Source organism: Thamnophis elegans, chromosome 14, assembly GCF_009769535.1.
Source record: "Thamnophis elegans isolate rThaEle1 chromosome 14, rThaEle1.pri, whole genome shotgun sequence".
Taxonomy (NCBI): Eukaryota; Metazoa; Chordata; class Lepidosauria; order Squamata; family Colubridae; genus Thamnophis; species Thamnophis elegans.
In genome coordinates this window covers 41,982,215-42,007,214 of record NC_045554.1, presented here as the reverse complement: position 1 = coordinate 42,007,214, position 25,000 = coordinate 41,982,215, and the positions used below count along the sequence as shown (strand labels likewise).

The window sequence follows — 25,000 nt, the reverse complement described above, 5'->3', positions numbered from 1 at the left end:
TCAAAGACTTTGGCCACCTAATGAGAAGGACTCACTGGAGAAGAGCCTCATGCTGGGAAAGATGGAGGGCAAAAGAAGAAGAAGGGGACGACAGAGAATGAGGTGGCTGGATGGAGTCACTGAAGCAGTAGGCATGAGCTTAAATGAACTCTGAGGGATGGTAGAGGACAGGAAGGCCTGGAGGAACATTGTCCATGCAATGGTGATGGGTGGGACACAACTTTGCAACTAACAACAAAATATTCCATTGGCCATTCAATGGCCACCTTGAAATTCAAATTAAATCAGTGTTCATTCAAAACTAAGATGGGTTTTATAAAAAAAAACATAATTTGCTAGGCTCTCATACTGGACTAAGGTCATGGTGGACAGGTTTACCCATTGGGTGAAGCCAAAGCCAAAGAACCCACTGGAGATTTTACTATGGTAGGAAGTGATCCAAAGTATTGACACCAGCATAAACTGAGAAGGTGTCGGTTTTGCTGGCCCATCTCGTGCCAGCTGCCCAAGGATCAGGGGAGCTGGTAAAAAAAACAGCCCCTGGATGATGGAGAAACCACGTGACGCCATCCTGGGTGAGTTAGGTGGCCATATAAAATGCATAAAGAAACAAAGAAACGAATATCCCACGTTTCACCATGAAAGGGAGGCAAGAATTCTATTGGGTTGTGTTGTGTTGTGTTGGATTGAACTGGACTGGATTGAACTGGACTGGTATAGTATGGTATGATATCATATTGCATGGCATGGTATGAAGCAAGAAGGAGCCGAGGTGGTGCAGTGGTTAAATGCAGCACTGCAGGCTACTTCAGCTGACTGCAGTTCTGCAGTTCGGCTGTTCAAATCTCACCGGCTCAGGGTTGACTCAGCCTTCCATCCTTCCGAGGTGGGTGAAATGAGGACCCGGATTGTTGTTGAGGGCAATATGCTGACTCTGTAAACCGCTTAGAGAGAGCTGAAAGCCCTATGAAGTGGTATATAAGTCTAACTGCTATTGCTATTGCTATGATATGGTATCATATGGGAAGGGAGAGGAAGCAGGCAGGTATCTCCGCCCATTTAAGGGAGGCAAGAATTCTATGGATTGGGATGGGACCAGAGGTAGTATTCAACAGGTTCTGACCAGTTCCGGAGAACCAGTAGTGGAAATTTTGAGTAGTTCAGAGAACCAGTAAATACCACCTCTGGCTGGCCCCGCCCCCACCTATTCTCTGTCATCCGCGTTCCAGCTGATTAGTAGGAAAGGAGGATTCTGCAGTAACCTTCCCCTGCCACACCCACCAAGCCATGCCCACGAAACCGGAAGTAAAAAAAATTGAATCCCACCACTGATGGTATGGTATGGTATGGTATAGTATGGCATGGGAAGGGAAGGGAAGGGAAGAAGGCAGGCATCTCTGCCAATTTAAGGGAGGCAAGAATTCTATGGATTGGGATGGGATTGGATGGGAAGGAAGGAAGGGAAGAAAGCAGAAGGAGAAAGAAAAGAAGGAGGATGAGAAGGAAGAGAGGAAGGAGGAGGAAGGAAAGGGAGACAGGAAGAAAGGAAATGGGAAAGGGAAGGGAAGAAGGGAAGGGTGGGGAATAGAAAGCAATGGCAATGGAAGGAAGGAAGGAAGGAAGGAAGGAAGGAAGGAAGGAAGGAAGGAAGGAAGGAAGGAAGGAAGGAAGGAGAGTGAATATCCAGTAAAAGTCTTTGGGCAATTAGGACTACAAGTGCATTACCTTGCAACATTTCCTTATAGATCCCACTTGGGCATCTTCCTCCCCCTTCCTTCTCTTTCCCTTCCCTTGCTCCTATCAGATTTAACAGACTTATGGCTCTTTGAAATTATTTACATTATATAAAAAAGAAACATTTTACAAATTCCCCACCAGTGAGCTCATTAGTATAAATGATGGGCCATGAGTTCAGATTTCAAGTCAGCAGGTTTTTTTTAATCTTTCTCTCTCTCCCTCCCCCTCCGCCCACATTCCCCAAAGTTATCGCCAGCTATTTTTCACTATAATGCAGCAGCTGAAGAATATTAGATAGCAGGAAAATTGGTCTCCAGAGCAGGGGCGCAGGAGCAAAAAAAAGAGATTTCAGGGACCGGGTACGAGATTCTTTCTTGGATATAATCCAAATTAACACACATCCATTGTCTTTTGCAAATTAGGAATGCTCGTAATGGTTATCCTTTGGCCTGAGTTGGTCTGGAACTCCCAGTCTAAATATTTAAAGTGGGAATGTGAATCACCCTTTGGATCTTGCGTTTCCCCAAATTTTGCATGTTACTTTTATTTTCTTCACACCTTCTATTGCTCATCCTATTCTCACCACACCTGCAAACATTTTCTACTTGTCTTGCCTTGCCTTGCCTTCCCCTCCTTTCCTTCCTTCCTTCCTTCCTTCCTTCCTTCCTTCCTTCCTTCCTTCTTATTTTCCTTCCTGCCTCCCTTCCTTCCCTTCCTCTCTCCCCTCCTTTCCTTCCTTCCTTTCCTTCCTTCCTATTTTCCTTCCTTCCATCATCCCTCCCTTCTTTTCCTCCCTCCCTCCTTCCTTCCTGCCTCCCTTCCTTCCCTTCCCTCCCTCCCTCCCCTCCTTTCCTTCCTTCCTTCCATTATCCCTCCCTTCTTTTCCTCCCACCTGCCTGCCTGCCTCCATCCCCTCCTTTTCTTTCTTTCTTCCTTCCTTCCTTCCTTCCTGCCTGCCTGCCTGCCACCCTTCCTTCCCTTTTCTCCATTCCCTCCTTTCCTTCCTTCCCCCTTATTTTCCTTCATTCCATCATCCCTCCCTTCTTTTCCTCCCTCCCTCCTTCCTGCTTTCCTGCCTGCCTCCCTTCCTTGCCTTCCCTCCCTCCATCCCCTCCTTTCTTTCCTTCCTTCCTTCCTTCATCCCCTCCCATTCTTGGTGAGACATGATTCAATGGACTATTCATTTGTTTGTTTGTTTCCAGCCATGGCTACCAGAGAACTCCAACCAGGCACCAACTCCAAATCGTTAAGTTTCTGCCCGCAACGGTAGTCCACTGTAGAGATGGCAACTCTAGGAAACTGAGGGCAAGCCAAAGGGAGAGGCAAGAGCTATAAAGCCACACCACAATTTGAAGGGTCTCTATTAGAAAATGCAGACTGTACAATTGTAGGTCTGCAAAATCAATGCCAGTAGATGTGACAGTCAATAATATCAAGGAGATGAAAGTTCTAGGCTTTGTCATCAGCATACAAATCTGTGTGTGTGTGTGAGAGAGAGGGGGGGGCGGAGGGAGGGAGAGAGAGGGAGAGAGGGAGAGAGGGAGAGAGGGAGAGAGAGAGAGAGAGAGAGAGAGAGAGAGAGAGAGAGAGAGAGAGAGAGAGAGAGAGAGAGAGAGAGAATATGTGTGTTTATGGCCCCAAACTATATTGCTAGGCATTCTTTTGATCCTGCAAAGTGAGACTTTCTGTCTATCAATCTGATATATTCTTGCATTCCCAACTAGGCAAGATGATCAAGGGGCTGTACAACAGACAAAAGCATGCAAATGAGTAATAAACCAAACGGGGGAAAAAATCACTGTTAAAACATCATTAAAAATACAGCCAAACTGCCCCAAAGCCAATTCCATAGAAACGGTTTATATATATATATATATATATATATATATATATATATATATATATATATATATATATATATATATATATATATATATATATATATATATATATATGAGATATATTTATCAGCACAAATAAAACACAAATATAACAAAGGCAAGAGTAAAAATATTGGGTTTCTGTCGTGATGGACTCTTGTGACGAGCCGATTGACAGACGATGGAAGCAGTTAGTTTCCTCCCATAATTGGGGCTTACCAGGGGTTGTGACACTAAATATATACCTTCTTCCCTGGCTTCAGCTGATAAGGAGGAGACCTGTGGCTTAATGGCTAAGACGTTTGCCTAAGATGCAATATAGCACAGGTTCGAATCCCAGTAAGGGTATGGCTAGCTGATGAGAGCTAAATAGCTTGAAATAGATCTATACTAGTCTCCCTTTATTTATTTATCAGCACAAATAAAACATATATAACCAGAACCTATCATGCCAATGTAGTTGTCCACCAACAGCAACGTGAACCATCTGTACAATAAGCGCAATGAAAACTTGTCTGGTTGTTTTCGACATTTGGAAATATTGCAACCCAAAGTGTCAATCCTGATTCCCCCACCCCAAAAAACCTGATTCCCCCCCCCCACTGCCTTAGAACAAAAGAGGGAACCTAACCCAATTTCAATTTGGATTCAGCCCTGTGCTTTGTGGGGAGAAAAAGAATCTTTTTGTTGACCTTTGACACTGGATTAACTTTTAATTTACACTGAATGGCCAGGAGAAAAATGATAGATATTTAAAGGAAACATTATCCGCGTTTTAGAACGGCAGATGTTCTGTTCCCTGTTGCCATCCTTTGTCCTAAAGGAATTCTAGATCCAATTTTTTTTTAGAGATGCAATTGCAAATTCCATTCAGTTGCATAAAGAGCAATCACATCGGAATGAGGGAGAGAAACACTGCTGATATTCTGCAGACCAACCCCCCCTCCCAACAATTACATCTTCAAATATTTATTCAGGGAGATAACCAAAGCTGCATGGGTTCATTAATTCATCTGTGAAATAAATCAATTAATGGCTTTCATTGAAGAACTTAAACAACACATGCTACATAATTAGGCAAGCCGCTAGCGTTTTATAGAAAGGCTGCAACCCGCTTAATTTTGATTAATCATACGAACTCCGGTTAAGTAATCAATTAATCTCTATTGAGTTAAACTCGCACCAATTTGCACATGGGTAAAAACAAAACAGTTTTTTCCTAAATGACGCCTGCATGTGCTGTTTTATCCTTTTTTTAAAAAACAGCCGTTCTCTGGAACGCTGTCTGAAAAAAAAGGTTGTCTACTACAAAGAAGTAGATTTTTTGTACTTCGGCTATAATATGCACAGCCGTATTGATTAATTAGGAAGGCTCCGTTTTCGGATTGCCAAACTCAGTTTACAAGCAACCAATGTGGGGTTTTGTTAGAAAGGGATTCTGCAAAGTTGTGGTCCCTGGGATCTCAAGATGATTAAGTTAGGGACAACCGATCTAACTACGCAGGATCAGATTTGCAGAGACCAGATTCAAAGTCTTTAAAAATAGAGGCAGGAAGAAAACCTGTTTCACAACCGGGATGATTTCCACTAATCTGAAAAAATTAAAAATTAAAACAGAGGACCCCCAATTTTAACCTAGGACCAGTTGAACTAACTCCATCTTAATTTTGATCTTAATTGAATATCCTGCTAAATCATCCTTGTACTTCATCTCTGTCTAACTTGATTTTTTAAAGTTAAGACTGACTATTACTTTGCTTATCTTTAAAAGACTGTATATTACACCTGTATGGCTGTGAAGGTTGGACTGAGTGCCAAAGAATGGAGGCCTTTTGAACTCTGGTGCTGGAGAAGACTCCTGCACTTCCCTTGGACTGCAAGGCCATCCAACCGGTCAGTCCTAGAAGAGATCAACCCTGACTGCTCTTTAGAAGGCCAGACCCTGAAGTGGAAACTCAAATACTTTGGCCACCTGATGAGAAGGAAGGATTCACTGGAGAAGAGCCTCATGCTGGGAACGATGGAGGGCAAAAGAAGAAGGGCACAACAGAGAATCAGGTGGCTGGATGGAGTCACCAAAACAGTTGGCCTGAGCTTAAATGGACTCTGGGGGATGGTAGAGGACATGAAGGCCTGGAGGAACATCGTCCATGGGGATGCGATGGGTCGGACATGACTTTGCAACTAACCACAACATATAACACCTGGACTTTTATAAATGCATATGTCAGCCACTGCCAGATGTCTGTAATAAATGCTTAACATTCAAATTGTGTGATGATAAAACACAACTAGCAATAATGAAAACATTATTGTAGGTTTGCAACTGAAACTCGGGACTTAACGTTTTGGGGGCAAAAGCCCCATTGAGGTGCACTTAAAAGCAGAAGGCACAAAGAAGAGGTTCATCATGGTGTTAAGCAAACATCTCCCCTACTTCCTCTCTGCCTTTTAAATTGACCTCAGAGGTGGACTAGCTTCTAAGGCAAACATCATCTACAGAGGGATATTTCTTAAGGCTCAGGTAAATATTGGAAAAATTTCTCTGTTCTTCTGCTTCCTTTGAAATGAACTCCAGGACTTACAAGCCAGCTTCCGGAGCTGATGGTGCTGTTCATTACAAATGAACAAAAGCAGTTGTAGGAAGACCCAAAAAAAAATATGTTGAGATTCTAGAAAGTCTCAGAAAATGCAGAGAAGAGCAATCAAGATGAGGCTAAAACGTACAAAGAACAGTTTGCAAGAATTGGATTTAGCTTGATGAAAAGGAGGACTGGGGTGCCATGACATGAAGTGTTCCAATATCTAACAAAGAAGAGCGGGGTCAACTTGTTCTCCAACACACCAGAAGAAAAACTAAGAGAAACAGAGAAGAAACCATGGATGGAAGCTAATCAAGGAGAGAAGCAACTTAGAACAAAAGTGAAATTTCCTTGACAGTTAGAACAGTTAACCCATGGAACAGCTCGCCTTCAGAAGTTATGGAGGCTCCATCATTGGAGGCTTTTAAGATGACACTGGACATCCAGAATGGAGTAACATTTCCTGTCTGAGCAGGGGGTTGGACTAGTATTTTTCATTATATTTGTATTTGTATTTGTATTTGTATTTTATTATTTGTATGCCACCCTTCTCCGGGAGGACTCAGGGCAGCGAACAATTCAAGGGAGAAAAAAAGGGGGAACATAAAAGACAAAATACAGATAATAAAAATAGACAACAGTCGCACAACCATACATGTCGAGAGGGGAGGGAACTCATCACCCCCAGGTCTGCCGGCAAAGCCAGGTTTTGATGGCTTTTCGGAAGGCCTGGAGAGACGTGAGGGTCCGAATCCCTGTGGGGAGTTCATTCCAGAGGGCCGGAGCTGCCACAGAGAAGGCCCTCCCCCGGGTTAGGAGGAGGCCAACCCTGTGAGATCTAATGGGTCTTTGGGAGGTAATTGGCAGCAGGTGGTCTCTCAAGTACCCAGATCCAATACCATGAAGGGCTTTATAAGTTACGACTAGCACCTTGAAGCGTATCCGGAGACTGATCGGTAACCAGTGCAGCTCGCGGAGGATAGGTATAACGTGGGTGTACCGAGGTGCACCCACAATCGCTCGTGCAGCTGCGTTCTGGACGAGTTGAAGTCTCCGAATACTCTTCAAGGGCTGCCCCATGTAGAGCGCATATCTTTTTCAATGTCCACAAGCTAAGGGATTGAGCAGAAGGACAACAGAAGGCAGTTTTACCCAAATTGTTTTTTCCAATATGAAATAGAGGGGACACTTATATCATGTCTGTTTCTAGCTAGTGTAAGGAAGTTGAGAAGGTGAAATATGTAGACATATTTAATATAGTTTGTTTATTGACAAGGGCAGACAACAGTTCTTTAATTGACAGCTCTAGCAAGCACCAATCCAATTCAATTCAATTTATTGAGTTTGAATGCCGCCCTATTCCCGAGAGACTCAGGGCGGCTCACAATAAAAAAGGGAGGGGATACAAAAAAATAAAATAAAAACAACAATTTAAAATTCTACAACAGCCATAACCTCGGATGGGGAGATCGTATAACATGATTTACCCGTCTCTGTTATTTATTATTTATTTATTAATAAAATTTATAGGCCGCCCAATCCCGAAGGACTCAGCATTAACCAAATTTGTGTTGCAAACTATCAGCAACAACTTGTCAACTAAGGAGGTGTGAAGCACGAAAAAGGCAATCTATTTAGGCCATGTTATTACAGTCCTATAATATTTTTTTTAAAAAAAAATGAGGAACAATAAAGGAATCTGCTTAGAACTATAACGTGTCATTCTTGGATTTGGCTCAACAGAAATTAAAATTTGATTTTTAGAATCTGTGAAAATAATGCATCTCCTACTGGGCAAAATAGAATTCCTAGCTACGAGGGAGACAGTGCTGCCTTTTTATTTGCCACTATAAAAGTTTGATTGCAGGAATGATATAATCTGTTTAGAGTTAGCCTAACAAAAGAGGAGTTAAAGCTCAAATGAAAGATGATACTAACTTTCTTTAAGTTTATTTTAGAACATCTTTGTTAAAGATTTATACCCTGTATTTGTTCTGGGAAGTCGGGGGAGGGGGAAGGTTGGGGGGGTGGGCTCAGGTGGGGAGGGGAGGTAAATATTTGTAAAAGCCTTTTTTTTTAAATTTTCAATTAAAAAAAAGTTTGATTGCCAGCACTAAAATCTTGCAGGTAGGCAAAACGGGGTCTCCAAAATCGAAAACTAAAACCGAAAGACCCTGGCACAGCTCAGGAAATGTAATTTGTTCATCAGTAAAATGAGAACTGAGCCAGGTCCCCTGTATCACCCATGGAATGGAAACTAGAATATAAAAGCAGCCTTATACGAAGTCGAATAACTGTGTAATTTTTTGCACTGGCCATAACGTTGCAGGGTTCTAGAGTAGGTTTTTTCTAGAGACGCCAAGGATGGAATCAAAACCATATTTTGGCCTTCCAAGGAGCTACAGTGACCCTTCCTTGTTACAGAGGTGCGGATGGAGAATGAAGCATGGGACCTCTCCGCCTGTTTGAGAAATCAATTTTTGTGCTCCAAGCTCCGTTGTTGTTGTTTTTTAAAGCTTTTGAACGAAGGAAGCCAAGAAATGTTCTCCAAAATCGAGCATCAGTTGAAGTGACAGGACAGAACATATAACAATGTGACATTTGTGGCTTAGGCATTGTGACACCAGCTAAGTTGCCGTGGAGTGGTTGGGCATGATTTAATCTGGATCCCTGCACTAAAAAGAAAAATGGACTTAGCTCTTCCAAGGGTATAATTTTCTGCAGATAATAAGAGGTTGTAACCAGAGTTTGTGACGATTACTGCCTTATGCAGGGTTCTATTTAGTGGAAATATCGACATTCTACCAAATTTGAAATGGACTTTTTTTTTTAAAAAAAGGCCACACATCAGAGAGAGAAAAGATATGAAAAAGATTAAACAGGGGGCCCCGTTTAGACTTAACTGTAGCTTCTAAAACTGTGAAGAACGAAAATGATGGCATCCACCACTCTATTTACATGTATTGAAACGTGTCCATAAAACAAGTGTAGCAGGCTATATACCTAAGTAACATCATACATGTACCAGTGGTGGGTTTCAAAAAATTTTCAAACCTATTCTGTGGGTGTGGCCTCCTTTGTGGGAGTGGCTTGCTGGCCATGTGTTTTCCCTCTCTCTCTCTCTCTCTCTCTCTCTCTCTTTCTTTCCTTCTTTTTGTCTCTCTGTCCCTTTTTTCTTTTTTTCTTTCATCTCTCACTTTTTCGTTCTTCCTTCCTTCCTTCCTTCCTTCCTTTCTCTTTCTCTGTGTGAGTCTGTCTGTCTCTCTCTGTGTGTGTGTGGGGGGGGCTCTTTGCCTCTCTCTCTCTCCCTCCCTCCCTCCCTTCCTCTGTGTCTCTCTATGTGATTCTCTCTGTGTGTCTGTCTGTGTGTCTGTGTGTCTGTGTGTCTGTCTCTCTGTGTGTGTGTGTGTGTGTGTGTGTGTGTGTGTGTGTATCTGTCTCCTCCAGTGGTGGGTTTCAAAAAATTTTGGAAGCTCTTCTGTAGGTGTGGCCTGCTTTCCAGCTGCACTGGTGGAACCTCTTCTAACCGGTTCCGTAGATTTGACGAACCGGTTCTACCGAATAAGTGCGAACCGGTAGGAACCCACCTCTGACATGTACGCTTCGGACTCAGGCTACGGTTTCATGGCTGCAAATCCATGCCATTTCACCCCCAAGGTCACGAGAACGTAAAAAAAGCTTTGCTGACGAAGATTTTAAAATAATGATGATAACAATAATAATCCCTGCTCAGATTTTTGTGTTTGCATTTTGTAAACAAAGCCGCCAATACCGCAAAATGGGGAAAGGTTACACAGCGATGACAGTTTAATTTCAGCCCAGCCATGAAGCCATTTTCTCTTTCTGACAACGGGGTTGCAATTTTGTGTCACCCAATTCAAAATCAATGCTGGCAATAACCTATCTATAGAAAAGCAATTTTTGAGCCTAGCAGGTACTATAAATATGTTCCAGACTGGTGCAAGCAGTTAAGAGAGAGAAAAAATACGCCAAAGAATAGGAGTAATCTGAATGATGAAGTTTCTGCTCTCTAAAACGTTTGCAGCCTGAGAAAAAAAATCTTAGTTGCTTTTAAATCTACTTCGCTCAAAGAAGCTTTAGAAAAATATCCTAATCGGGAATAGGAGAAATAGACTTGATGGAGTCCAGTGGAGAATGGACATCCCTTTGCTGTCTAAGGAAATGAAGGACTAAGGGTGACATGATAGCAATGTTCCTTCCTTCCTCCCCCCCCCCCCCGCAAGTTTTTTATTTTATTTTTTATTTGACATTTTCCAAACATTAAAATCGCAAGGACACTTTTACAGCTTTCTGATTCTTTTTTTCTGATTCCGGGTTTTCCATTTTCCATTCTATTATTTTATGCATATTCTTCTTCGTTTACTTTCTCATTTTTACAATATATACATCTATGTACAATATTTCCATCTCTATTGCTTTCTAAATATATGCCATCTCTTTTCACTGTGTTTGCTACGTGTTCCTTATGCATTGATTTTACATCTCTTTTCAAGCCAGTTATACCACCTGTTCCATATCTTGTAGTACCCCGTTTCCTCTCTATCTCTTAGTTCCATTGTTAGTTTGTCCATTTCTGAGCATTCTAACACTTTTTTTTTATGATTTCTGCATTTGATGGAATTGTTTTTAGTTTCCAACTTTGGGCATATGGAATTCTGGCAGCAGTGATTATATGAAGCATTAAATATTGGATATCCTTACTAATATTTTTTTTAACTATTCCTAGAAGAAACAGCTCAGGGTTCATGCCAATTTTTTGTTCTATTATTTCTTCTAAACTTTTCTGAATTTTGGTTCAGAAAATTCTTTGGCTTTCGGACACGTCCATCACATATGATAGAAGGTTCCCTGTTGGTGGTTACATTTCCAACAGTTTGGGTGATCTATTTGGGAACATTTTGGCCAATTCTGTCGGGGGTAAATCAATGCCACCTATAAAACATTTTGTAAATGTTTTACTTATAGCATGCCGACATTGTCAATTTATAATTTTTTCCCATATTTTTTCCCAGTGCTCCAATATTATACCCGATGTTTTTAGCCCAAATTATCATTGTTTCCTTCACTTTTTATTTTATTTTATATGCATGTATCAATGCGTGAACAGTGTTGCATTTGGGCGTCATACATTGTAATACGAATAGAACTAGTAGAGTTAATCATAATTATTACATTCAACCAACTTATACATTTCTAATAGTAATACACATTTATATTAATTTATTCTCTATCATTATTTAATTATTCCATGTTCTCTCTTGCTGCTGCTTTTGTTTTATTATATAAAGGTGTATACACTAATATTCTCCCTTTCTCTTATTTCTGTCTCTTATTCTAACTTTTAATCATGTCATCCAGGTAGAGATGTTCCTTGAGTGGCTGCCACAAAGAAGAAGAGGGTAATCTATTCTCCAAAGCACCTGAGGGCAGGACAAGAAGCAATGGATGGAAACTAATCAAGGAGAGAAGCAACCTAGAACTAAGGAGAAATTTCCTGACAGTGAGAACAATTAATCAGTGGAAGGGCTTGCCTCCAGAAATTGTAGGTGCTCCTTCACTAGAGGTTTTTAAGAAGAGATTGGACCACCATTTGTCTGAAATGGTACATAGACTTTCCTGCTTGAGTAGCGGGTTGGACTAGAAGACCACCAAGGTCCCTTCCAACTCTGTTATCTGCAAGGATCTATTTTTATTTCATTCTCTTAATTAAAATGTCCCTGAAACAGATAAATTGGGAAGCAATAGCAATAGCAATAGCAGTTCGACTTATATACCGCTTCGTAGGGCTTTCAGCCCTCTCTAAGCAGTTTATAGCAATAGCAGTTAGACTTATATACCGCTTCATAGGGCTTTCAGCCCTCTCTAAGCGGTTTACAGAGTCAGCGTATTGCCCCCAACAACAATCCGGGTCCTCATTTTATCCACCTCGGAAGGATGGAAGGCTGAGTCAACCCTGAGCTGGTGAGATTTGAACCGCTGAACTGCAGATAACAGTCAGCTGAAGTGGCCTGCAGTACTGCACCCTAACCACTGCGCCACCTCGGCTCTCCAGAGTCAGCATATCGCCCCCACAGTCTGAGTCCTCATTTTACCCACCTCGGAAGGATGGAAGGCTGAGTCAACTCTGAGCCGGTGAGATTTGAACCGCCGAACTGCAGATAACAGTCAGCTGAAGTGGCTGCAGTACAGCACTCTAACCACTGCGCCACCTCAGCTCTGCAGGCCTGCAAAATTCACGCTCTTAACATTCTACGTGGATCCTGTATGCACTCAAAGTCCTTACACAACAATAACAACAACAAAAGGAGTGCTAGCCATAGCTAATTTCTTTTTCTTAGTTTGGAAATCACCTGTCTTCCTAAAAAACCCTCTGAAATTTGCTGTGGTGTTAGAGATCATTCCTGAAGAACAGGAGTGACAATAGGGAACAAATTTACCCAATCTAATTTGGATTTGGGGGTGTTCTTATTAGCCACACCCACCAACCCATTTTTTTTGAGAGAGAGAGAGACTATTTATCGACAGAAGACAATATTTGCAGCTCAGGATTTAACTGTGGGGTCCTTGGTGCTCTCTGAGCTTGGTGGTTTTCTTGCAGACATTTCATCACCAAACTAGGCAACACCATCAGTGCTAGAAGGGCATAGGGTTTGCTCTTCTTTTTATATGTTCGTGGTGTCCACTTTCCAGAAGTACAGGTAGCCCTTGACTTACAACAGTTTGTTTACTGACCGTTTCGAAGTTACAATGGCACTGGGAAAAGGGAACTTACGACCATGGTGGCATGATCAAAAAATCATGTGATCAAAATTCAACTGACTCATATTTATGACGGTTGCGGTGTCCTGTGGTCACGTCATCCTCTTTTATGAGCAAAGTCCAGATTCACGTAACAACCACGTTACTAACTTAACAACGGCAGTGACTTAACAAGTATGGCCATTATGGTCGGAAAAGGGAGCAAAAAATTCACCCAACAACCGTCACACTTAGCAACAGAAATTTGGGGCTGAATTGTGGCGATAGGCTGAGGCTTATCTGCATTCTACAAAAAGGATGCTTATTCGTACCATGGAGAAAATGTAGGGGGGAAATGGCTGCTGATTGGGAATGCAGTCTTATTTACCCAGGACTCATCTTGCATATTACGAGATCTATCCCTAGGTAATTATTCCCAGAACTACACTGTGCGCCTGCAAACATCTGCACATTTATTTGGAAGCTCTGCTGAACTGATGTTGGCTTAAAATACCTTGGTGAAATCAGTGAGATGACTTTGTAATTAGGCAGCCGTCTATCTCCTTGAAGGCGAGTTGTAAAGGACAAGATTTCCACGTCTTCGGCATCCCCAACAGGTAGCCCTCCAGTTTCTGGAGCCGTCATTTGCATGTGAGACCAACAGGTGGTTTAACCCACCTTTGTAGTTAATCTTGAATGGCAGATCATCCCCCCAAGGGTTTAAGACAGGATATCTGTTTTTTCTCTCTAGCCCTGGCTGTGAATATCTTGAAATTGAAATGGGGAATTGTTTCCATGTCAGTTTACTTCTAAGCCATTGTCCCTCTCTTGTTCATTCATCTCCACACAGCTGGTTTTATTGCTTAACTGCTTTTAAGCTTTTCTCCCTCCCTCCCACCCTCTCTTTCTCTTTCTCTTTCTGTCTTTCTGTATGTTTCTCTCTCTGTGTGTCTCTGTCTCTCTCTGTCTCTCTCTCTCCCCGACTGTCTTTCTCTCTCTCTGTCTATCTCTCTGAGACTCTCTGTCTCTCTGTCTTTCTGTCTCTCTCTCTGCCTTTCTCTCTCTGTCTCTCTCTCTGAGACTCTCTGTCTCCCTCTATCTTTCTGTCTGTCTTTCTTTCTCTCTCTGTGCCTCTGTCTTTCCCTCTCTCTGTCTCTCTCTCTCTCTGAGACTCTGTCTTTCTCTCTCTCTCTGAGACTCTCTGTCTGTCTCTCTGTCTGTCTCTCTGTCTGTCTCTCTGACTCTGTCTTTCCCTCTCTGTCTCTCTCTCTGAGACTTTCTGTCTCTCTCTGTCTTTCTCTGTGTGTGTGTGTGTCTGTGTCTCTCCCTCTTTCTCTCTCTCTCTGACTCTCTGTCTCTCTCTCTGACTCTGTCTTTCTGTGTGTGTCTCTCTCTCTCTGAGACTCTGTCTCTTGCTGTCTTTCTGTCTGTCTCTGTGTGTGTGTGTCTCTGTCTCTCCCTCCCTCTCTCTCTCTGTCTCTCTGTCTCTCTCTGACTGTCTCTCTGTCTTTCTGTCTGTCTCTCTTTCTGACTCTGTCTTTCTCTCTCTCTCTGACTCTCTCTCTGACTCTCTCTCTGTCTCTCTGTCTTTCTGTCTTTGTGTCTCTCTCTCAGTATGTGTGTGTGTGTGTGTGTCTCCGTCTCTCGGTCTCTCTCTGTCTTTCTGTCTGTCTGTCTCTCTTTCTGTCTGTCTCTCAATTTGACTCTGTCTCTCTGTGTGTCTCTGTCTGTCTCTCTCTCTCTCTCAGCATTCAGACACAATTTGCAACAGGTTTTTTTTTCATTTGGCTTTACTGAAAATAGCACCTGCTTTTCCTATGTACAAACATTTGATCCCTGTTTATTTTGAGAACCTCAACCATCGCATTGCCAGAGGCGTGGCTCCAATGATTCCCTTCCTAAAGTTCAACAGTTGATACCCCAAAAGTATTTTTTTCCCAAAAGGAAAACTGGGCTTTCTTGCGTTTTATATTTTTCCCCCTTGAAAACATTTCGCTCCTCACCCAAGAAGCTTCTTCTGGTTCTAAAAAAGCTGAAAGAAAGAAAGAAGGAAGGAAGGAAGGAAGGAAGGAAAGAAAGAAAGAAAGAAAGAAAGAAAGAAAGAAAGAAAGAAAGAAAGAAGAAAGAAAGAAAACCAAGAAAGTCCAAATACCTTTTGGAAAAGTACAACTTTTTGGGACAACCGTGAGCTGGATGATTGAGAACCTCCATAGATGTTCAAGAGTAGATCTTGGTTTCTTCTACTGATGGACCCTACAACAAAATATTACAATGGAGCATGGTCTTGTGCTAAAGATGCCACTCCTTGCCTCTTTCTTCTGCTGCTTCTTTCTTCCTCTTGCACAATATCTCATAGCTATGGAGCATCCATAATCCTCATTGGGCAGGTTGTGAAGACTCCACAACTCCTTACTCAAACTTGGGAATTTTCTTAGACACTCAGACTGACTTCCTGGCACGAATAATGCTAATAATAAAGGTAGAGGTTCCCCTCACACATATATGCTAATCGTTCCTGACTCTCGGGGGCAGTGCTGAGCTCTGTTTCAAAGCTGAAGAGCCAGCACTGTCCGAAGACATGTGGCCGGCTTGACTCAATGCCGAAGGCGCACGGAACATTGTTACCTTCCCACCAAAGGTGGTTCCTATTTTTCTACTTGCATTTTTTACATCCTTTCAAACCGCTAGGTTGGCAGAAGCTGGGACAAGTCATGGGAGCTCACATCATTACAGTACAATGCATTATAATGCTAATACTTCTACATAAACAATATCCCGGCACTCCGCTACCACACAAATGAAAATGATAAAGAAATTGCAGATCTCAAACCATGGTCAGATCTCTCTTTTGTTTTAAGAAGGAAACTAACTCCATTCGCTTTTCTTTACATAGCTGTAGAATCTCACACCACTTTCTCATGGAAAGATATACAGACCTAAACTTTATTCCTGGAAGCCCAGTTACGGTATTTCACAGGCAGAGAGAAAGTTCCCGAAATTCTAGAACCATACAGCCCTAGTGCTCAAATAATTATTGGCGTTTTAGAGTTGTTGTTTTTTCTCTCAACAAGAGAGAACAAGAAATCAAAAGATGTCAATGTTTACTTTGGAGTTTCGCCATGTAGGAGGATCAGTTACAATGCCACTCAGTGTCACTCCAAGTAAACCAAATTTAGTTTGGTGGGGCAGTCAAAGCTCAACGGGGCTGGGATTTTTCATGTACCAATGAGTTCCAATGCATGCTTGTTAGAAGTAACTCTCTAAGTCGTTATATAAACTGTCAAGTCAAGATTGTAGAGATATGGGTAAGATGATATCAAGACCCCCATGGCCCTCTTGAACATACTGATGAGTAGCCGAGAGAAGTGCAAAATTGTGAATCAGGTTTGGTGTAAATGAGCTCACAACATTTCCAGAATTAATCTTCTTCCCCGTCCTGCCCTATTTCTGTATGATTCAGTTACATCAGGGTTAAACTCAAACCTGGGTTTACCTTACAGCCCCTTCTTCTGCACATTGATATAGTAGCAAGGATGGCTAAAATTTGACTAGGCAACTGGCTGATTTGTCTCAGGGATATTTCTGGACATATCCATCACTCGATGGCCGAAATATCAGGTAAGGCTTCCATGAATGTACTAATAATACAAATCTGACGGTAAACCTTTCAAAAGTTTTTCCCGAATGCCATCACTCTGCTAAACAACTGATTCCCACAACACTGTCAAATTATTTACTAAGACTGAATTACTATTATTATTCTCATCCTTCCTAGAACCTTTCTCTTCCCACTTACGATTATAACCATGTTGCTTGTATTTTTACAATCTACATTGTTTTATTTATTTCCTACTGTGATGTGATTGCTTATTAGTAACCCATGACTATCATTGTTGTATCTTATGGTTCTTGATGAATGTATTTTATTTTTCCTTACGTACACTGAGAGCATATGCACCAAAGATAAATTCCTTGTGTCCAATCACACTTGGCCAATAAAGAATTCTATTCTATTCCATTCCATTCCAATCTATTCCATTCCAATCCAATCCAATACCCAGTTTAAATGAAGGAGCATCTCTGTCTGTATCCATTTTTAATGCACAAGTGGCACCTGTACAATGTTTAACAATGATGTCACAACATCTGAAGTGATTGTTCTAGGATAGTTTCTAGTGATCACATCAGATCATTCATATCTCTTGGCCTGATTCCTCAAAATGACATCATTTAAGGAAGATTCTCTCTCTCTCTCTCTCTCTCTCTCTCTCTCTCTCTCTCTCTCTCCCTCCCTCCCTCCCTCCCTCCCTCCCTCTCTCTCTCTTTGCATTATACAGAGTTGACCCAGTTCCATCCTATAAATTCAACCAGCTGGGAAAAGCAGCTGTGCCTACCAAACTTTGGAATCCGGGCTCAAAGTTGACCTCAGATCTGAACTTCAAGCTGCCTTACAGGACAAAACACTCAAAACAATGGAAACAAAACAGGCACCCTGATTGAATATTTGATTTTGAGGAGTGGGCAGTCCTTTTCTCTGGGGATCAGGAGACCCAGATTCCAGGATTCAGGAGAGGTTGTCGTACTCCAGCATTTCCAGAAGACGCAAGGTTCCTAAAGGTACCCAGAACTTTGGATGGTGGCCTACATGACTCATCTCAAAGGTCCCCCCATTTCCTATTTCACCAGACCCAAAAACGAACTCCCCGATTCTCTCCCAAGCGCAAGACTTTCAGCTCGTTCCCACTCTTCCCCTTTCACCTCACTTCCTCCTCCCTCAGCTATGTTACTCCAGACATCTGAGCTCACCCATCATCAAGGGACCTCGGGGATGATCTCCCCTTCCCCTGCTACCCAGGCAACCGGCATCCCAAGTGCTGAGGAATGTGGGACCCTCTGTTACTCAGCTAACACTCCCACCAGTCTCATAATTGCCTGGGCTGACTGGCTTGGTTGAATGATAAGAGTTCATTCACCTTTTTGGCGTACTTTGATTTCCCACCTCCAGTTTGGGAAATCCTCACAAGTATTCCTTATTTTTTTAAGAAATCCATTTAGAACTTTTGGCTTGATGAAGGTCATATGGATCAGGAGCATTTTCAATCTAGGAAGTATTGATAAGGAGCATTTTCAATCTAGGAAGAATTTATAAGGACCATTTTTAATATAGGAAGTATTGATAAGGATCGTTTTCAATCTAGAAAGCATTGATAAGGAGCATTTTAAATCTAGGAAGTATTCAAAAGGACCATTTTTAATATAGGAAGTATTCATAAGGAGCATTTTCAATCTAGGAAGTATTCATCAGAAGCATTTTCAATCTAGGAAGTATTTATAAGGACCATTTTTAATATAGGAAGTATTCATAAGGAGCATTTTCAATCTAGGAAGTATTCATCAGAAGCATTTTCAATCTAGGAAGTATTTATAAGGACCATTTTTAATATAGGAAGTATTCATAAGGAGCATTTTCAATCTAGGAAGTATTCATCAGAAGCATTTTCAATCTAGGAAGTATTTATAAGGACCATTTTTAATATAGGAAGTATTCATAAGGAGCATTTTCAATCTAGGAAGTATTGATAAGGAGCATTTTCAATCTAGGAAGAATTTATAAGGACCATTTTTAATATAGGAAGTATTGATAAGGATCGTTTTCAATCTAGAAAGCATTGATAAGGAGCATTTTAAATCTAGGAAGTATTCAAAAGGACCATTTTTAATATAGGAAGTATTCATAAGGAGCATTTTCAATCTAGGAAGTATTCATCAGAAGCATTTTCAATCTAGGAAGTATTTATAAGGACCATTTTTAATATAGGAAGTATTCATAAGGAGCATTTTCAATCTAGGAAGTATTCATCAGAAGCATTTTCAATCTAGGAAGTATTTATAAGGACCATTTTTAATATAGGAAGTATTGATAAGGAGAATTTTAAATTTAGGAACTGTTCATAAGGAGCATTTTCAATCTAAGTAGGATGCGGTTCCTGAGCGCGCATTCCTTCTGTCTCCGCGCCTTCGCCCCCCTCCACCTAACAGGAAGCTGAGCGGGGGCCCGATCCTTCTCAGGATGCCAGCGCAGCATCCCTTCCCCCCTAACCCACCCTGTCCCAAAGCGTGCAGGGAGGCTCGCTCAGGATCCCCCTTCTTTGCGCCCCTCCGTCACGCTCCTTACCTGAGACGGCCCCCACGGAAGACCCCCGCCCGGCCCGGCTTCCCCACCCACCCCTTTGGGCCGGACGTGGGCGAAGCGCGGCCGGGTAGCCCCGACCGTCCGGCGCCACACCGCTGCGCCTTCTCCTCTCCACCTGCTTTCTCTCTCTCTCGACCACCTAATCGCAGGACGCGCAAAAAAAAAGCCTCCCCGTCGGGCAGAGGGGGGGGTGTGGAGAAACGACGGAGACGGACGGGGACGCCATTGGCTGGCCGAGAGCGCGCCGGCTGCCCATTGGGCGCGGGCGGGGCCGTCGCTGACGAAGGGCTGGGGTTGGCGGGGGAGAGGCAAGGTGGGGAAAGGCGCGCCGCGGCGGCTTTTGTGTGCTCGCTCGGGCGGTGGGGAGCGGTCGGGCCAGAGCTGCGGCAGAGAGCCAGCCAGCCAGCCCGGCAGGCAGGCAGGCAGGCAAACGGGGCAGGCAGCGAGCGCAGCCAACAGGGCTGGTGGACGCCGTCGCAGGCATCAGCGGCAGCGGGCGGGGTTCCCTCTCGGTGTGTCCTATTGCCGACCGGCTCGCTTGTAGTTCCCGCTTTCCCTCCGCACTATGCATCGGAGCGCTCCGCTTGCGCCTTGCCGGGGGCCGCTGGCGCTCCTCTCCGCACCTCGAGGGGCGTCGCGGGACGTGCTGGCGGACTAGAGGGGAGCCCGGGAGCAGCGCAGGAGCCGAGCCCGAGCCGGGAAGGGTAGGGCAGGGCAGGGCAAAGGGGAGCAGCGGGGCTCCAGCCCGCCCGTCCGCCCCTTCGGAGAAGCCAGCCAGCCGCGGGACGAGCCAGCGCGCAAAGGCGAAAAGGGGACTCGTCGGCGCGATGTTGGCCCTGGAGCTGCTGAGCCTGGCTTGGCTAGCCGGCGTGGCGATGGGGCAGAACGAGACGGAGCCCATCATCCTGGAGGGCAAGTGCCTGGTGGTGTGTGACTCCAACCCGGCTTCCGATCCGACCGGCACGGCGCTGGGCATCTCGGTGAGGTCGGGCAGCGCCAAGGTGGCCTTCTCGGCCATCCGCAGCACCAACCACGAGCCGTCGGAGATGAGCAATCGCACCATGATCATTTACTTCGACCAGGTAGGATTCCCCATCCTGGAAGGGGGGGATTTAAGAAGGGGGGGACTGTCGAGGAGAGGGGGGGAAAGCGGGGAGGAGGGTTTTAGGGGGGGTGGGAGAAGGGAGGGGGCATTTAGGAATAGAAGGTGGAAGGGGAGAGATGCCTTCAAAGGGCTCTTTCAGTCAGCCCCGACTTTCAGTTCTCCAGAAGGCTCCCCGAGATTAGCGGGGAGCAGATGGGATAGTCAAGTCCTCAGCTTTAAAGTCAAATTTTCCATTTGAGTGCAACCTGGCTCCCTCCCGCTGGGACTACAAAACCTCTCCATCCCAAGCATCAGGAATGATGGACCTACATTGGGGAGCAGCAGCCCCTGAACCTGGAGGAGTCATCTAACCCAGGCTTAGTTAGTCTCCTTCTTCCGGGAAGAGAGTGAAAAGGAAGACGTAAGGATGGAATCCCACCATCCCAGTGGACAGCTCCCAATGGAAGGAGAATGGAAGAAGGCTGGATGGTTGTAGAGAAAGGACCTTTAAGAAAAGCTTTGATCCTCGCCTGGACAATGTCCCTCTCCCTTTTTCTCTTTCTTTACTCCGTTCTCTCTTTCTCCCCCTCCATCCCGTAGGTGCTGGTCAACATTGGGCTCAACTTCGACTCGGAACGCAGCACTTTCATCGCTCCCCGAAAGGGCATCTACAGCTTTAATTTCCACGTGGTCAAGGTGTACAACAGGCAGACCATCCAGGTGAGGCTGCAGGGCTTCTTCCACCAAGGGGACTTTACTCTTTTTTTTTGCCCTGGATGGGAAAGCAGCCCCCTCCCCAATTTATGCGAATGAATGAAAGGGGCCAACTGTTTTCAATTCACCTGAGAGCTCCAGGGAGGAACTCCCACCCTTGAATGAAGCGAAGTGTCTTTCCGAGTCAGCCTGCCTAGCTCCAGGGCTGCACAATAAATGTTGATGCTCTTGGCAAGGAGGTGTGTGTGTGTGTGTGAGTGGGTAGGTGCACACACACACATTTGTGTGTGCGTATTTTGATGTCGAGGGATAAGCGAGTGTGTGTCAGATCCATCCTCTGCTCAGTGCAGAAATCTTGTGCCAGAAACCATCCAATAAAAGGTAGTGGTTAATTTCCCAGTATGTAATACCCATTCTTGTATGTGGTGTGTGTGTGTGTGTGTATTGGGGTTGCTTTGCGGATTTTGAAATTCAGGTCTGTAAATCAGGGTGGAGATAGTTGACTGGGTTTTTCATTGCAGAATTATACTATACGGGCAAGATTTATGGGAGTAACGTCTATACATACAGATACAGATTTAGAGATAGATAGATGATAGATAGATAGATGAGAGAGAAATGATAGAGAGAGAAATGAGAGAGAGAGAGAAATTTAAGAGATAGATAGATAGATAGATGATAGATAGATAGATAGATAGATAGATAGATAGATAGATAGATAGGAGATATAAAGCGAGATGAGAGAGAAATGTGTGTGTGAGAGAGAGAGAGAGAGAGAGAGAAATGAAAGAGAAATGATGGATGGATGGATGGATGGATGGATAGATAGATAGATGATAGATAGATAGATAGATAGATAGATAGATAGATAGATAGATAGATAGATAGATAGATGATAGATAGAAGCATAGATAGATAGAAGAGAGAAATGATAGATAGATAGATAGATAGATAGATAGATAGATAGATAGATGGATGGATGGATGGATGGATGGATGGATGGATGGATGGATGGATGGATGGATGTTGTTAGTTGCAAAGTCGTGTCCGACCCATTACGACTCCATGGACAATGTTCCTCCAGGCCTTTCTTGATAGATAGAGATATAAAGAGAGAGAGAGAGATGATAAATAAATAGATAGATAGATAGATAGATAGATAGATAGATAGATAGATAGATAGATAGATAGATAGATAGATGATAGACAGACAGACTGACTGACTGACTGACTGACTGACTGACAGACAGACAGAAAGACAGAAAGACAGAAGGACAGATGTTGTTAGTTGTGAAGTCATGTCCGACCCATTATGACTCCATGGACAATATTCCTCCAGGCCTTCCTTGATAGATATATAAAGAGAGAGCGAGAGAGGAGAGGGATGGTAGGTAGGTCGGTAGGTCGGTAGGTGGTAGGTAGGTAGGTAGACAGATGATAGATAGATAGATAGATAGATAGATAGATAGATAGATAGATAGATAGATAGATAGATAGATAGATAGATAGATAGATAGAATATATACTCATACAGTATATTTTCTCACGTACCTGGCCAAGAATAATGCAAAAGTGAAGAAAGGACTCTGGGCCCTTGAAGGCTGAAGTTTAGTCCTACTCTTGATTTTAAAGCTTTCTTGGAAATGGCTACTTTCACGCTTGAGCTCTCTACTGGCTGCAGTAAAAATGAAATGAATAATGAGCCACCCTATTATTTATCATTGTTCATAAATCCGTCTGGTGCCTCAGCTAAAGTCTTTGTCTCACTTCCCACCATACTGGTTGCCAAAAACAGTTGCCAAAAGGTATCCTCCCTAAACTGAGACTTTCTGGTTTATAGAAAAATTAGTGTCGGTGTTCTTCTTTCTCTTTAAGGTCTTCCTGCCTCCAGGATTTTGTGCTATAAGCCAGGCATTTACTTTTTAAAAAAAGCTTCCGACTCTATAAAGTTGGATTTTCTTCCAAGAATACATATTTAATAACGAGGCAGATTATGCTCTTTTACTAACATACAGATTGCATTCATGCAGGGAAATCAATTTTTTCTTTTCATCCCTTTTCTCTTTTCTTTTCCCTTTTCTTTTCTCTTTTCTTTTTTCTTTTCTTTTCTCTTTTTTTCTCTTCTCTCTTCTCTTTTCTTTTTTCTTCTCTTTTCCCCTTTCTTTTCTTCTCCTTTCTTTCTTTTCTCTCTTTTTTACTCCTCCTTAGCATTCCTTTAAATTTTCTCTCAGGAAGAAATTAAGTTTAATTAAGCGAGATGAAGTTTATATTCACAAAAAGCATAAAATACGTTACCCCTGGAAATCCAGTTCTGTGGAGTAAACGGAGGGAGGTCATTTTTAAAACGAAGCGTGGACTAAAACCATGAGCCCCAGTCAGGCCGACTTAGAAGGAAGTTGTATTAATTTCAATGAAGTTCAGGTTTTATTTTCAAAAGTAACTTGTACTGCAGAATACATAGAGACACACTCAGATTCTAGATAGAGAAGGGTCTGGCTGATTGAATTTTGTATCGGAGACAAGGACGTTTCTAATTGTGCAAACTGTGTTTGGTGCATTTATCATTCAACAGTCACAATCCTATTTCCGATCATTGATACATCCGTGGCTCTTTCATCCATTGTCTGCTGTCCTCATAGGGGAATAAGCATTGTGTTTAGACCTGTAGTTTTGCTGTTGTAAAAAAGGAGCGGAAACACCCCTTTCTTGGGAGCTACTTACAGCTTTTCTAACTCATGCTTGCTCCCTTTACGGACTGTCAGACAAATGACGGGGGGAAAGCTATTGTCTCAGTGGAAACCATGTTTCATGAAGACGGTGCTTTTTTAGACCAAGAGGAAATGCTGCCAGGCACTATTTGAGTTTTTAGATCTCTTCGCTAAGCAAAACGTACCAATCCCTGGAAGAGGGGAAAATGTGGCAGTGGGTTTTTAAGCCTGGTTTGCGTTCAATTATCATTTTGCGGAAAAAGTTGGAACAGCCACCAGCAGAACCTGAATCTCTCAGGCGCAGAAATAATGCTAGACCCCCTGATGGGATAAACAGCATATTCCTCACCCTTCAGTTTTTTTGTTTTTTTTTGAGGAACACTTGTCTGCATAACTGGGAACTAATGAAAAGTCGCGTTCTTCAAAGTGAGACAAGATTAGCAAGGCTGTGTTCACACAATCGGTAATTCAATGCGTAATGTGCAAACGTGGCCCAGTTTTAACCTGGGTTTCCTTTAGTCCTCACTCTGGTTTCTTCTTGGTTAGGTGAGATTAGCCTTTTACAAGCATTCAGCCTGATGAGTTAATTTATGCTTCCTGCCTCCCCATGGGTGAATTTTGTAACCAAGTGAATGGATTGTGAAAATGTAAGTTGGGTTGGTTGGTGTGATAGTACCACCATTCAAAGAACCTCAACCAACATCTAATAATAATCTAATAATCTAATAATCTAATAATCTAATAATCTAATAATCTAATAATCTAATAATCTAATAATCTAATAATCTAATAATCTAATAGTCTAATAGTCTAATAGTCTAATAGTCTAATAGTCTAACAGTCTAACAGTCTAACAGTCTTAACAATCTAACAATCTAACAATCTAATAATCTAATAATCTATATCAGTGGCCCCCAATCTTTGGGACACCAGGGACCAGTTCCATGGAGAAAGGTTTTTCCACGGACTGGAGGGGGCGTGGTTTTACATGCTGTCTACCTCCCGCGGATGAGGCCTTGTTGGTTTGCGTGGCCCAGTTGTTGACATGTCGCGAACCGGTGCCAGTCCACAGACACGAGGTTGGGGACCCCTGATCTATATTAATTTAATCTAAGGTATATGCCTCCCAATAACTCTGGAACTCCTTATTTTCAACTACGCCCCGCTCCCAACACACACACACAAATGGAAATTAATCTATTTGGAATCTTGAACTATGGGGAACTTTAGGTTCATGGATTGTCTCCTGGTCTCAGTGGGACTTCCCGAATCTTTGCGGTAGAGCCTTTTCTCTTTCTCTATAAATTCTAAATTTGAAGGGGAAACTTTCTATCTGAAAATGG

At 43.0% G+C, this 25,000-nt stretch overlaps 1 protein-coding gene across 1 annotated transcript in view; it reads left to right on the top strand.

Moving 5' to 3' along the window:
- The first annotated feature begins 19,972 nt into the window (after positions 1-19,972).
- Positions 19,973-25,000, top strand: part of CBLN1 (cerebellin 1 precursor) — an 8,054-nt gene continuing 3,026 nt past the window's right edge. Inside the window, exons 1-2 of the mRNA XM_032231364.1 lie at positions 19,973-20,233; positions 20,836-20,955. Coding sequence (XP_032087255.1) covers positions 19,979-20,233; positions 20,836-20,955 — 375 coding nt within the window. The 5' untranslated portion in view covers positions 19,973-19,978. The remainder of the gene's footprint in view (positions 20,234-20,835; positions 20,956-25,000) is intronic.